The sequence below is a fragment of the Mobula hypostoma genome, chromosome 7 (assembly GCF_963921235.1).
Source record: "Mobula hypostoma chromosome 7, sMobHyp1.1, whole genome shotgun sequence".
Classification (NCBI taxonomy): Eukaryota; Metazoa; Chordata; class Chondrichthyes; order Myliobatiformes; family Myliobatidae; genus Mobula; species Mobula hypostoma.
The window spans coordinates 146,986,223-147,001,525 of record NC_086103.1 but is presented as its reverse complement, the minus strand read 5'-3'; the positions used below and the strand labels follow the sequence as shown (position 1 = coordinate 147,001,525).

Genomic DNA, 15,303 nt, shown 5'->3' with positions numbered 1-15,303 from the left:
ATACCCTGAGCTATAATCTCTGGCAGCAAAAGGTGCTGTGATAACAGGGTTAAGGAAGCAAGATGTTTGGCACTGTATAGGTGAGAGGGATTGGTATTAGGTGTCGTTGGGCTTACTTCCTGCTGGAAAGCAGTGCTGATGGGGTGAGCAGAACTTTTAGCTCCACTTTAATTAGAAAATTCTTGCCCTCATTTTCTTATAGCGCCTTTCATTTATCAGATTTTTTTTGTCATACTTCCTTGGCAAAGGTTAGGACTGATTACCCTGGTAGTTCAGGCAAGGAGACAATTAAAGAGTCCAAAGCTAAATTCTATGGTGGAATAATTTAGATTTTTGTTATGGTTGTGGGAGCTTGATGTTTCAGTTATTTAGTACCCAAATTTTGTGTATAGAGTGCCCAGGAGTTTTTCTGGGGAAATATCATTGGGTAAATTTTAGATTAGATTATGAGGACACACAGTCCTCTTTTATTGTTATTTAGTAATGCATGCATTAAGAAATGATACAATATTCCTCCGGTGTGATATCACAGAAACACAGGACAGACCAAGACTGAAAAACTAACAAAAACCACATAATTATAACATATAGTTACAACAGTGCAACAATACCATAACTTGATGAAGAACAGGCCATGGCACAGTAAAAAAAGTTCAAAGTCTCTCGGAAGTCCCACATCTCACGCAGACGGGAGAAGGAAGAAAACTCTCCCTGTCATGCCCGACCACAATCGGACTCTGAGTTGTCCGAAAACTTCGAGCCTCCGATCAGCCCTCCGACACCGAGTACTGAGCACCATCTCTGCCGAACGCTTTGACCCCAGCCTCGGTCACCAGCAGCCGGCAAAGCCGGGGATTTTGGGGCCTTCCCTCCGGAGATTCCCGATCGCACAGTAGCAGCAGCAGCGAACTGGGCATTTCAGAAGTTTTCTCCAGATGTTTCTCTGCTTCTCACATCTGTCTCCATCAAATCAGAATTGTGCATGGCATCCTACTTACAAATCCGATATCATTTCACCGGAGAGCTGCGTGTACTGCGTCACGCCGCCATCTTCACCTCCCACCTTTAGGTTGCTTTAGATTCTCCTGTGGAGTGAGAATAAACAAACTGGAAGATCAATCATGAACTAACATTGACACAAGGATCTAGTAGGGGTATGCATGGGCCTGCACTGATAATTCTATGGATCCAAATCATCAATAGAGGGACTATAGGGAAGAGGCAATGTAAGTCCAGTAGAAAGCCATAGGTGGAAGTTCATCTGGCTACAGTGGACTAGAATGCTGAGCAAGATAGCAACCAGCAGAAACAGCTCAGGGTAGAGTGTAAAAGTAAAAAACACAGAAGTGTTGATTACTAGGGCTCAGTAGCAAGAAAGCTATTGCTAGAATCAAGAGGAACTGGCAGGGTATCATCCCTTTAAGAACAGCAATCTCTAGGGCAGAAGTTGACTTCAGCCTGAGAAAATAAACGGATTCCGTCAAGGACTCACACAGCAGAAAAAGAAACTGAGAAAACAGAAAAGCAGCGAAATACAATTAGCAGCGAAGCATTATCAGTGGCAGATGGGAAAAAGACTTCAGGTTAAAGAAAGTTACTGAATAATTAAGATGACACAGCAAAATAAGAACTGGATTATTATCACTGACATATCACATGAAATGTGTTGTTTTTTGGTAGCAGAACAGTGAAAAGACGTAAAAAAAATCTATAAATTACAGAAATAAAAAAAATGTACAAAAAAGAACAAAGAGGTAGTGTTCATTGGTTCATGGACCATTTAGAAATCTGATTTCGGAGAGGTAGAAGCTGTTCCTAAATCACGGAGTGCAGCTCTTCATGGGCCTGTATCTCATCCCTGATGGTAGTAACGTGAAGAGGGCGTGTCCCAGGAGGTGAGAGTCTTTAATGATAGATGTCACACCACCTTTTGAAGGCTGGTATTGGTATTGATTTATTATTGTCACATATACCAAGATACAGTGAAAAGAATTACTTGTGTGATGTTTATACAGATCAAATCATTACACAGTGCATTGAGCTGAAATAAAGTAAAACAATAACAATGCAAAATAAATTGTAAAAGCTACCAAAAGAGTGCAGTGCAGATAAATGATAAAGTGCAAGTTTATAACAAGTCTGATTCTGAAGCCAAGTGTCCATCATATCACACAAGAGGCCTGTTCAGGTGTCTAATAACAGCAGGATAGAAGCTGTCCTTGAGCCTGGTGGTACGTGTTTCTAACTTTGTTTTACTTTCTGCCTGATGGCAGAGGAAAGAAGAGGGAATGTCCAGGGTGGGTGGGGTCTTCGGCTATGCTGGCTCCTTTACCTCGATGGTGAGGAGGGTTATGTCCATGATGGAGCTAGCTGAGCCTACAAGCCTCTGTAGCCTCTTCTGATCGTGTGCACTGGAAGACTCCATACCAGGCTGTCACGTAACCAGTCAGAATGCTCTCCACCATACATCAAAAGAAACCTTCAGCATCTTTATGACAACCCAAATATCCTTAAGTGGGCTGACGTCAAGGTGCTGACCTCGACAATAATGAAGTGCCTTGAGCAGCTGGTTATGGATGGCATTCAATGCCATCTTCCTGCTACATTGCATCCTTTCCAGTTTCACTCAAGTCGGTCCACTGATGACGCTATAGCCTCTGCACTCCCCTCTGTCCTGTCCCACCTGGAAAATGGTTCCACATATGCTGGGATGCTGCTTATTAGCTTTAGCTCAGCACTTAATACAATCATCCCTCAGAAGGTGGTGGGTATCCTGCCCTTGTTGGGTCTCAATATCTCTCTGTGCAATGGTGGGAGGTAGAATGGGGCAAGCACAACAACTTGAGTGGACAAGACCAAAGAGATCATTGTGGGCTTTAGGAACGTGCTGGCTGACCACTCCTCACTGCACATAAATTGCTGCTCCATGGAGAGAGTTAGGAGCACCAAGTTTCTGGACGTGCACATAACGGACAATCTCACCTGGTCCCTCAATACCACCTCTTTGGTCAAGAAAGCACAGCAGCATCTCCGCTTCCTGAGAAGCTTGAGGTGAATGAGGCTCCCCTCCCTCCCCCCACCTCCCCCGCCCATTCTAACCAATTTTTACAGCAGCACCCATCAAAGTGTCCTGACCTGCTGCATCACAACCTGGTACAGGAATTGCAAGGCATCTGGTTGTAAGGATTGCAAGAGGATCATTGAGGTCCCTCTTTCATCCATCAGAGATATTTATCAGGAATGCTGAGTCCAGCAATCTCTTTGTGTCATAAATGTACCTTATTATTTGTTACTTTACCTTGTGTTATATGTGCGTCCTATGCACCTTGGCCAGGAGGAACATTGTTTCATTTGGCAATATTCTATATATGTGAATGGTTGAATGATAACAAGCTGATCTTGAACTCGAGCTGCTGGTGTGCCTTCAGCAATGTATTAGGCTCAGGATAGATTCTCTGAAGTGTTGACACCCAGGATCATAAAGCGCTCATCCTTTCTCTCAATGGGGACTAAAACATATATTTTCCTGGCTTCTCTTTCATGAAGTCTACAATCAATTCCTTGTCTTGCTGACCTTGAGTTTGCAACACCATTCAACCAGCTGATCTATTTTACTCCTGAAAGCTGCCTCATGGCCATCTGAGATTCTACTAATAGCAGTAACAGCAAATAATAGCAAATTTACAGGCATTTGAGCTGTTTAGCCACTCTATCATGAGTGAATAGAGAGTAGTAAAGGGATGCTGATAGTGAAAAGTAACTATCTATCCACACTGACTGCGGTCTCCAAATAAGGAAGTCAAGGATGCAGTTGCAGAGTGAGATACAGAGGCCTATGTTTTGAAGCTTGTTTATTAATGCTGAGGGAATGGCAGTGTTAATCACCGAGTTGCGAAAAGAAGACCTTTTATTTATTCAGCATCATTCACAATGTTAGAATGTGGTTAAAGCGTGCTCCCTGGTATGCTGTAAAAGTATTAGCCTACTTCTACAATCAGTGTACCTCTAGTGGTAACATATCAATGACTAGAAAAAGATATTCAAGCAATGTAGATTGAATTTAAATATTAATCAAGAGAAGTTCCTTCATTTATCTTGAAAGAATGCCATGGAATGTTTTATGACTTCCTGCGTAGTGGATAGTTAGTAGTTAACATCTCCAGCAGCAGAACACTCCCTCAGTGTGCTGAAAAAGCAGTCTGGAATGCACACTCAAACCTCTTGACTCCAACATGAGCTCATGGTGAGCAGAAAATTGCTCATTAAAAGCAATTAAGCATTGCCCAATGAAATAAGATAATGCCGACATTCAGCAGGTTAGGCAGAATTTGACGAGGGAAACAAATATCAGTGAATGTGAAGTAATGGGATACTGTCATGTTACCTTGTAATGTAGAGCCATCGTAGCTACCAGAGCAGAGCAATCCAGAAATGCCCAAAGATACTTTTTAGCACCAAGAGTTCAATGCAAACAGATAACTTGCAGCAATGAGGATGTATATAGAAAATTTAAACTTGCAATTGGAGTTAATGGATCATAAACAATGAAAGAAAGAATTGGGAAGGAAGGAAAAAATAAAGCATAGAGTTCTTATGAAGTGTAACGTGGTGAAGTCCAAAACCAGCTTGAAACTCATTTGCTTTTCAACTTGATTATTTCCGAATACCCATATTCTTCACACATCATTCTTTGTCTTTTCCTGTGTGTCTTTGTTAATTTTCTCTCCCCCATCGGTTGCAAATGTTTTACACACATAGTGCATTTGTGTCTATGAGGTGTCTTTCATTTCTCTTTGAGGACATCTAGAACTTTTTAACAACGGAAGTATGTTTTGAAACATAGACACTTATAACACAGAAAACATGACAGTCAATTTCTACACAGTATACTCCCACAAACTACAGTGATAAACTCTAAGTAATGTTTAGCTTAAAACAAATGGCTGCTATACATTGGACTGCACTGTAGAATTGCCTCAGCATTGTAATGCAATGTCATATTGATTTTCATGTCTGTCTTTGAATGACACTTGAACCTGCAGGCTTCTGACTCAGAAGATTGTCATTTGCTGAGCCATAGCCAAATGAAATAACTTTTAGTTCTGAGAATGGCTATTTACTGACGAAGGGTCTCAGCCCGAAACATCAACTGTACCTCTTCCTAGAGATGCTGCCTGGCCTGCTGCATTCACCAGCAAATTTTATGTGTGTTGCTTGAAATTCCAGCATCTGCAGATTTCCTCGTGTTTGTACTTATAAACGATTTGTTTCCCTCATTAAATTCTTCCAAATCTGCTGAGTGTTTGAACAATGTTTAATTACTTTTTTACTTAATAACTAGCAATTTTCGGTTTCATGTCAGTTTGTGTTAAAAAGAACCTGTTATGATTCATTTACCTTGTTTAATGTAAGAAATTTGAGCAGTGTCAAATAAAGCTACACTGAATACACAATGCAGCTTCTCACAGTATTCTTCAATAAACCAAAGAAACTTGAATGGAATGTCAAGGTCAATCCCCCTTCAACTTGTTTAAGGACACTCAATTGAATAGTTCATTCCCACTTTGGATCAGCTACGTTTTCACTGTGTCTTCTGAAGTAATTTTTGAGCTGTCATTGAGAATTAAGAATTTAGTTTGATATAACATTAAAAAAATTACTGGTGCAATTTTATAAGGCTCGAGTTGATTTTATATCTAAGGAAGATAAACATACATTTTGTTTGTATAGAATCAAGTCCTGCGGCACTGTGAAATACAATAATATTTTAAAATTAAGTTAATCTCCATGAATGTTTGAGTATCCATGTTTAGTTGTTGTAATTTCCCTTTAATAAGTGAGTCATGTATTGCGAGCTGTTACACAATTCATCATACAAATGTATAATGTGCTAAGGGAATAGAAAGGCCATCTCATCAGAGCAATGCCTAGCTCACTGATTAAAATGTCTAGCAATATTCCTCCCACTGCTTAGCCTTGGATGAGAAAGTGTAGTTGACAGTTGCAGTGGCCTTTTACTGGTTGTATTAGGTGTTTGTATTATCTTCATATCCAGATTGTTACCATGACAACAGAACACTTCAGATAGGCATGCAGTTCTCTCCTTAGATGTGACTCCTGGGGCCTATAATATGCACCAGATATGATTATTAGATAGCAGACTGAACTGAGCATATTTTATTCTGCTTTGTCATTAATGAATGGCTTAGAGCTTCTTCCCAAATATAAAAATCCACAATGCTATCAGAAAAAGAAACAATCAGACATACATAATTGGACTCCTTACTGACTTCAACCATAAGTAATGGCTAACAATTTAACCTGAATAGTAACAGGAATACTGATCATGATAATGTTGAAAATTAAACAGCAAATATTTTCTTAAAACTCCAGTAGATATACAGCTTGTGGACCAAGGATTATCGACAGTTTTGATTAGGAAAAAATTGTCATCATTTTTGCAGGCATTCATATTTATATCAGGGTGTCCAGTTAGGTACTATTACAGTATATTATTTCTTTCATCAAATTGTGGATTTTAACATGGAAATTAGAACACAATCATGAACACTATTATTAAGTAAGTTAATTCTTCTAACTATATAGATTCTAAGAATTCCTTGCAAATACCTCATTAACTTGTCTGCTAAACATTTCTAGTTAATTGTTTCAATTATTCTGTCTTGGTGTTTTCTTTTACTATTCTTCATGGTCATAAAATAATGCTCACATTCAATGCCATGTCTTAATTCTACACTTGTCTGCTCTCTAAATATCATTTAAAGTAATCTTTATCAATGATCTTTTTCTGTTTCCATAATTATCTTTAATACCTTTACGTGTTCATCTCTCAGGAATCTGTTTTCCAGGTTGTAGACTGTTAGTCGTACTTTGATATTTTGCTTCAGTCTTATTTCTTCTTTCTGCATTGCCTCTACAATTTGCGTAAAAGCCATGCTTATATCTTGGAACGAGAACTGAAGCCACAAAGTGAAGTTAGCACAGAGAGTAATCAAGCATAGAGACTTCTGGTGCAATCATTTTACTTGCTGCTTATGCTTGCCTTCGATCATGAGCTTCCCCATGTACTGCAATCAATGCTCAACAAACTCTTCCAAATCTCGTTTCTGATTCCATGTTCATTTCTGCTTTAAATGTACGCAATTATGCAGTAATTTCATTTACACTTTCCTATCCTTTCCTCTGGTCCTTCATCATTAGTTACCATTTTATACTGGGAGTTTCTGATTTTTATTTCTCAAAGCTTTTTCTTCTTGAATGTCATTACACATGAGGCATATTAGTATTGAATACAGTAAGCTGCAACCAATATATCACCTAATCACACATTCAGACCACAAGCTCAGAGAGAGAATTCAATGCTTTTCACTATTTTCCATGACTGGATTTCATAGTTTCTCAGTAATTTGTCCTATTCGTTTATATTTTGTAATGTGCACAAAGTACGAATGGTGATTGATAAGTTTGTGGCCTAAGGTAGAAAGAGTCAATTTTAGAAAACCTAGCATATTTATTTTTCAACATAGTCCCCTCCTACATTTACACACTTAGCTCAGCGGTCGTGGAGCATACAGACTGTGGACCTCCAGAAAGTGCTCACAGCAAGGGTGATTGATAAGTTCGTAGCCTAAGGTAGAAGGAGATGAGTTATACAGCTCTCGTTATATGCACATGCAGTTCAACTCTTTGAGTGATTCAGAAAATTTGAGGTTAATAACTCATCAGGGGTGATTGATAAGTTCGTGGCCTAAAGTAGAAGGAGATGAGTTATTAACTTCAAACTTCCTGCTTACCCATCTGTGGACACTTTCTGGAGGTCAAAATCTGTATGCCCCACAACCTTTGGACTAAGTGTGTAAATGTAGAAGGGGACTATATGAGGTTTTCTTAAAATTGACTCCTTCTACCTACCTTAGGCCACGAACTTATCAATCACCCCTCGTATATCCTGTAAGTCTTGTGTTCTGTGAATCATGGACAGGAGATATATACTGTAATTAAATATGGGAATGCTTGTATTGGTTCATTCCAAAAGCACTTTTAGCTGATGGGTTATATTGTACTGCTGGGACATGCAGAATTATTGCTTTATAATGGACCATAAATTGATCCAACAACCATAAATGTGGTTGAGGTGATCATGCCATTCCTTCTTCCAAAGTTTTAGACCTATCTTAAGAGTCTGCTCCTCATAAACTTCAGGTAGAAAGATATCACACCATCCTGAATTCTAGCTACAAATGTGGGTATTTGGGATCCAGGGCTCTGTGAGTGTGATCTCCCAGCTTTTCCCCCTTCTTTATCAAATGGAGTATGAGCTGTCCTTATTGCCTATACACTCAGTGGTGATTTTATTGGGTACACCTGTACAGCTTGTAAATCAAATATCTAATTGGCAAATCATGTTCAGTAGTTCCATTTACTATCAGAGAAATGTATACAATATACATCCTGAAATTCTTTTTCTTTGCAGACATCCACAAAAACAGAGGGGTGCCCCAAAGAATGAATGATGGTTAAGATATCAGAAACCCAAAGCCCCTCTGTTCCCCCTTCCATCCACAAGCAGCAGCGAAGCATCAACCTTCCCATGTGGCCATAACGCAATGCATAAAACATGCAGACATGCTTGAGAGGTTCAGTTGCTGTTCAGACCAAACATCAGAATGGGGCAAAAGTGATTAAAGTGACTTTGACCATGGAGTGATTGTTGGTGTCAGATGGGGTGGTTTGAGTATCTCAGAAAGTGCTGATCTCCTGGAATTTTCATACACAACAGTCTGTAGAGTTTACAGAGAATGGTGCAAAAAACAAAAAAAAAACATCCAGTGAGTCGAAGTTCAGCCATTAGGCAAACATCCACTGGGCAAAAATGCCATGTTAATGAGAGAAGTCAGAGATTAATGGCCAAGCTGACAGGATGGTGACAGTAACTCAAATAGCTATGCATTACAACAGTGGTGTGCAGAAGAACAACTCTGAATGCACAACACATGGAACCTTGAAGTGGATGTGCTACAGCAGCAGGAGGCCATGGACACGTATTCGGTATCCACTTTATTAGGTTGTCCGTATCTCCTGTACTTAATAAAGTGGCCTCTGAGTGTGTATCGGGCCCAGTTAGAACCTTTGAAACTTTTCCATGCTAACTTCTATTCTTGGTCATTAAATGATGACATTCTTATCAGCTATATTTCATTAGGAGTGTGAGGAGATTTGGTAAGTCAACAAAGACTCTCGCAAATTTCTACAAATGTATCGTGGACAGCATTGTAACTGGCTGCATCACCATCTGGTATGGAGGAGCGAGGCTCCTGCACGGAATCGAAATAAGCTGCAGAGATGGTTTGCTCCGTCATGGGCACTAGTCTCTGTAGTATTCAGGACATCTTCAAGGAGTGATGCCTCAAAAAGGCGGCATCCATCATTCAGGACCCCATCACCCAGGTCATGCCCTCTTCTCACTGCTACCATCAAGAAGGTGGCACACACTCAACAATTCAGGAACAGCTTCTTCCACTCCACCGTCTGATTTCTGAATGGACGTTGAACACTACCTCACTACTTTTTTATTTCTATTTTTGCACAACTTATTTAACTATTATGTATATATTTTTACTGTATTTCACATTTTCCTTTCTGCATTACACTATTGCATTGTACTGCTACCGCAAAGACAACAAATTTCATGACATGCGCCGGTGATATTAAACCTGATTCTGATTCTGATCCTCACCTTTCCAATTACTTGTGTTGTATTGCAGACCCATCATTCCCATCAGATCACTTCTTTAATTGTTCTTCATGTATAATAAAGAAGATATGTTTACTTAATGTAATATCACATTCTGTTTGTACTAGATCCTTTGCACATGCTGTAGAAAAACTACACACATAAAATGCTGGAGGAACTCAGCAGGCCAGGCAGCATCTATGGAAAAAAAAAGTACAGTCAGCGTTTCAGGCCGAGTCCCTTCAGTAGGACTGGAGAAAAAAGGATTTTAAAGGTGGGGGAGGTGAGAGACAGAGGCAATGGCAGGCAAGGAGATAAGGCGACTGCTCATCACCTCCCTCTGGTGCTCCTCCCCGCTTTTCCATTTTCCATGGTCTTCTGTTCTTTCCTGTCAGGCTTCCCCTTCTCCAGCACAGTATCTCTTTCACCAATCAACTTTCCAGCTCTTCACTTCATCCCTCCCGCTCCCAGGTTTCACCAGCAACTTTTATGTGTGTTGCTTCACCTTGTGTTTCTCTCTCCCCTCCCCCACCTTTTAAATCTACTCACCTGTTTCTCTCCAGTCCTGCCGAAGGGTCTCGTCCTGACACGTTGACGGTACTTTTTTCCATAGATGCTGAAAGGCCTGCTGTGTACGTGTTGGTTGGATTTCCAGCATCTATAGATTTTCTATTTTTGTGATCAGAAAACCTACAGTTGATTCCTCCATTAACATATTGGCCATGTTTTTCACTTGTTCTTTTATCTAAACACGGATTTTTTTCCATGATTCACAGATCCTCATGATATATTTTATCTACCAGAGTTCCTTTCTCTATCTCTGGTAGGTTATTTTCAGAACCACTCCTATTTTGTTTCATGTGGACCTTCCCATTTAACCTCCAAGGCACTGCAGACCTCCAGCAAACTTCTCACAATCTAAGTACATTACTGAAGGAGTAGATGGTTCACCTTTGTTTTGTAGTTTGCTGGAGCTTTTCTTGTTTAGCTACTTGAAAACAGACCAAAGGCCTGTAAACTCTAAAGCTGTGAACCACACTTTGCTAAAAAGACAAATGGAGCAAATAGTCAACTTCAGCAATGCAATTTGGCAACAGGAAACTGATTCTTATTTGTGGGAAAATTAAATTGTGGAGGTGGAGAAATCAATCATAAAATAGCTATGTGTAGAAATTTTATAATACTCTGTGTGTACTTAACACTTACATTTCAGTCAACAACAAAAGAACAAAACATACTTGTGATGCACAATTAAGGTCAAAAACATCCAAGAAGCTCTTTAAGGAAGAAAGGAAAGATGGGAAATTTAGGCCCTAGGGACTCATAGCTAGAAGCAAAGGCACCATTGTTCAAGTTTAGTTAATTGTCATTCAAAAGTACACAAGTATATTGCCAAATGAAACAATGTTCCTCTGGGTCAAGGTGCATAACACAGTAAATATAAATCACACACTTAACACAGGAAGTAATATTAGCACCAGTAAATTAACAAATAATAAGATGCATTTATGACATAAGTTATAAAATAAACAGTATAATGCTGCTGGTGTTTCATATGTGATGAGACCTAGCTGGTGGCAGAGAGTTCAGAGGTCATATGATCTGGGGAGAGAAGCTGTTTCCCATCCTAACAGTTCTTGTCCTAATGCTATGGTACCACCTACCTGGTGGTGGTTGATGGGGGGGGGGGGGTCAAAGAGATTGTTGAACAGATTGATGGAGCAACTAAAATTGGTAATGAACAGAAAGACAGAATAAAAGAAACAGCTCAGTGTGTTATAGAGCTGGAGATTATATGGGTAGGGAGAATTAATTGACAAAGGAACAACAAAAATGAGGAGAATTTTTAAATTGAGACATTGCAAAACTGGGGTTAATACCTTCTGAGTCTTGTGGTCAAGGATAACTTGTTTCCCCATCTCATTCTGAGGGCTCTGAAGATACTTTTGTAGACTCAGAATCTGTGGACTCAAGCAGAGGTAGACTGGGCAGCATTTAAGATGGTACATGGGTGGGTTGTTTGAGAGATTCTGTGCTCCATTTAGTTTTTATACTTGGCTGCAGTGTCTTCACCAGACCCTGGAAACACGTGCTCTGCTCTGGAAGTCATCCTAGTTTAGTAAAAAGTGAAAGAACAGTCTGAAGAGTACTTGTAGAGAGTTAAATTCTGTGCAGGAAAGTTCAAAACTGAATGCAAGGCATGGAGCAGATACTGACCAAGGCTGGCCATTGGAATTGTGTAAAGGTACAGATGAAAGTTTCAGCAGAGGAAATGGACTCATGCCTGGAGACAGAAGTTCACGTGTGATGTCTTACATATTGTTCATTGATTTAGAGGCTTTTTATGTTTTGAAATTGTGCATCCATAAGATGAGATGCCACAGAAACTCAATGGGAGATGCAACTCATTTCACAATGCTACAAAAGTTACAAAGTTTGGTATCAAGTTCAGTTTGTTGTCATTCAACCGTACACTGCCAAACGAAACAATGTTCCTCTGGACCAAAGTGCACACCACAGTACATATAACTCACACACACACACACACACACACACACACACACACACACACACACATCACACAAAGTAATATTACCATAAGTAAATAAACAAATAATAAGATGCATCTATGACACAACATAAAAAATAAACAGTATAACAATACTGGTACTTGATATGTGATGAGACCTGGGTGGTGGCAGGGAGTTCTCTAGTCTTATGGCCTGGGGGAAGAAGCTGTTTCCCATCCTAACAGTTCATGTTCTAGCGCTATGGTACCTCCTGCCTGATGATGGTGGTGGGGGGGGGGAAGAGAATGTTGGACAAATAGGAGGGATTATCGACGATGCTATGGGCCCTGTGTATATGCAGTGCTCTGTTGGGTGGAAAAGATAGCCCAATGATCCTCTCAGCAGTCCTGGCAATCCTCTGTAGGGGCTTGTGGTCAGGTGCTTTGCAATTCCCGTACCAGACGGTGTTGCAGCTGGTCAGGGCACTCTCAATGGTGCTCCTGTAAAGATTGCTTTAAAAAGGGGGAGGAGAGAGCCCTGCTCAGCTCAATCTCCTCAGGAACTGGAGACATCACTGTGCTTTCTTGACCAAAGAGATGGTGTTGAGGTGCCAGCTGAGATCATCTGTTATGTGCACTCCCAGAAACAGTGCTCCTAACTCTCTCCACAGAGGAGCCGTGTATGTGCCATAAGCCTGCACATTTGCACATTCCTAAAGTCCACAATATCTGTTAGGTCTGGTTCAAGCTGACACTCATGTTGTGCTCTCACCATTCTACTTCCTGTTTGTACACTGTCTCATTGTTGTTGCTGATGAGGCCAAACACAGCAACTTGATGATTCGGTTTGAACCAGATCGAGCAGTGCTGTCGTGCACCAGCAGGGTAAACAGCAGACAGATAAACTGAGTGGGTGCTGAGTGTAGCAGGAAATGGGTGAATCGTGAAGAGAGAAAAAGAGTCAGAGAGAGAGCAGTCTACCTGAAATTGGAGAATTCAATGTTCATGTCTTTAGAAATATGAGGCATGGTTCCCTGAGTTTGCTTTAGCCTCACACTGACAATGGATCTTTCTAATATATGAATATTGGTATTAACATGTACCAAGATACAGTGAAAAACATCTCTTGCATACTGTTTATACAGATCCAATCATTACACAGTGCACTGAGTTAGAATAAAGTAAAATAATACTTGTGCAAAATAAATTCAAAATGTGACTGAAAAAGTGCACTGTAGATAAATGATAAGTACAAAATCATAATGATTGTGAGGACAAGAGTCTGTCCCATTGTACAAGAGGTCTGTTCAAGGGTCAGATAGAAGCTGTCCTTCAGCTTAGTGGTACATAAGAATGCTTTCTATGGTGCATCGCTAAAAATTGGTAAGTAAATGGGGACTTACCAAATTTGCTTAGCCTCCCGAGGAAGAGGAGGCATTGAACTTGAAGCTCTCAACCACCTCAACCTAAACACCTTTGATGTGGACAGGTGCACGTCCACTGCCCCCTCTCCAAAATCAGTGGCCAGCTCTTTTGTTGACATTGAAGGAAAGGTGGTTGTCACGACACCATGTCACTAAACTCTCTATATCCTCCCTGTACTCTAACTTATCATTATTTGATACGAAGCCCACTATGGTGGTATGATCTGCAAATGTCTAGAAGGAGTTAGTGCAGAATATGGCCAAGCAGTTATTAGTGTACAGGAAGTCCAGTAAGGGCTGAGGATACAGCCTTCTGGAGCACCTGTGTTTAGAATAATCGTGGCAGAGGTGTTGTTGCCTATCCTTACCGATTATAGTCTGTTGGTCTGCTGATCAAAAAGTCAAGGATCCAGTAAAATAATATGTAATTTATTGTGGATTCATTTCATATAATTTTTCTGAAATACTTGTACTATTGTGTAGCATATACAATATAGGTGAAAAATTATCTTTATGAACATGTGATCTGACTTTCAATACATTGTTATGATCTTATATGTGAGTTATTACCCCCGATAAAAGATATTGAAGATATTGTGCTGATCACTTTTCTTCTATTGTTCAGTAATGCAAGCGGCAACTCAAAAGAACCTGCATATCACTAAATCACTGCGATCCATCTTCCTCTGAAGTTAAGCCAACTTCCAGATGAAACCACAGAGAATCAAAGAAGAAAACTGAGTGGGAAGCAGTTTGGAACTGTTGCAGCCCTGAAGGAGGTTATTAAATTAGTGCAATGGTGTCACTATTCTCAGACAAATAGCGCCTGATGTCCTGCGCAGTTAAAGTGGTTGCAAGAGTACTCAAAACTTCAGAATCAGAATCAGGTTTATTATCAGGAATGTTTTCTAAATCAGTATATAGAGGGACCTTCGAGAGAGGTTGCAATACTTCATCTCCTATTAGGGAACCAGACAGGTCAGGTGACAGTAGTATGTGTGGGCAAACATTTTGGGTCCAGTGACCATAACGTCATTAGTTTCAAGTTAATTATGGATAAGGATAGGTCTGGTCCTCGAGTTCAGGTTCTAAATTGGAGAAGGGCCAATTTTGTGGAAATGAGAAAGGATCTAGGAAGAGTGGATTGGGATAAGTTGTTTTCTGGCAAGGATGTGTTCAGTAAGTGGAAGGCCTTCAAAGGTGAAATTTTGAGAGTGCAGAGTTTGCATGTTCCTGCCAGGATTAAAGGCAAAGTTAACAGGCATAGGGAACCTTGGTTTTCAAGGGATATTGGTGATTTGGTTAAGAAAAAGAGAGGCATATAGCAGGTATAAGCAACAAAGAACAAATGAGGTACTTGAAGAGTATAGAAAATGTAAGTAAATACTAAAGAAGGAAATCAGGAAGGCAAAAAGAAGACATGAGGTTGCTTTGGCAGATAGTGTGACCGTAAACCCGAAGGGTTTCTACAAGTACATTAGGTGTAAAAGGATAGTAAGGGACAAAATTGGTCCCCTAGAAGATCAGAGTGGTCATCTATGTGTGGAGCCTCACGAGATGGGGGAGATCTTAAACAGTTTTTTTGCATCAGTATTTACTCAGGAAACTGGCATAGC

The 15,303-nt window shown here is 40.1% G+C and overlaps 1 protein-coding gene across 1 annotated transcript in view; it reads right to left on the bottom strand.

The window, feature by feature from the left end:
- Positions 1–519: 519 nt before the first annotated feature.
- LOC134349629 (ras-like protein family member 11A) overlaps positions 520–15,303 on the bottom strand; it is a 36,589-nt gene continuing 21,805 nt past the window's right edge. Inside the window, exon 4 of the mRNA XM_063054236.1 lies at positions 520–1,085. Coding sequence (XP_062910306.1) covers positions 1,053–1,085 — 33 coding nt within the window. The 3' untranslated portion in view covers positions 520–1,052. The remainder of the gene's footprint in view (positions 1,086–15,303) is intronic.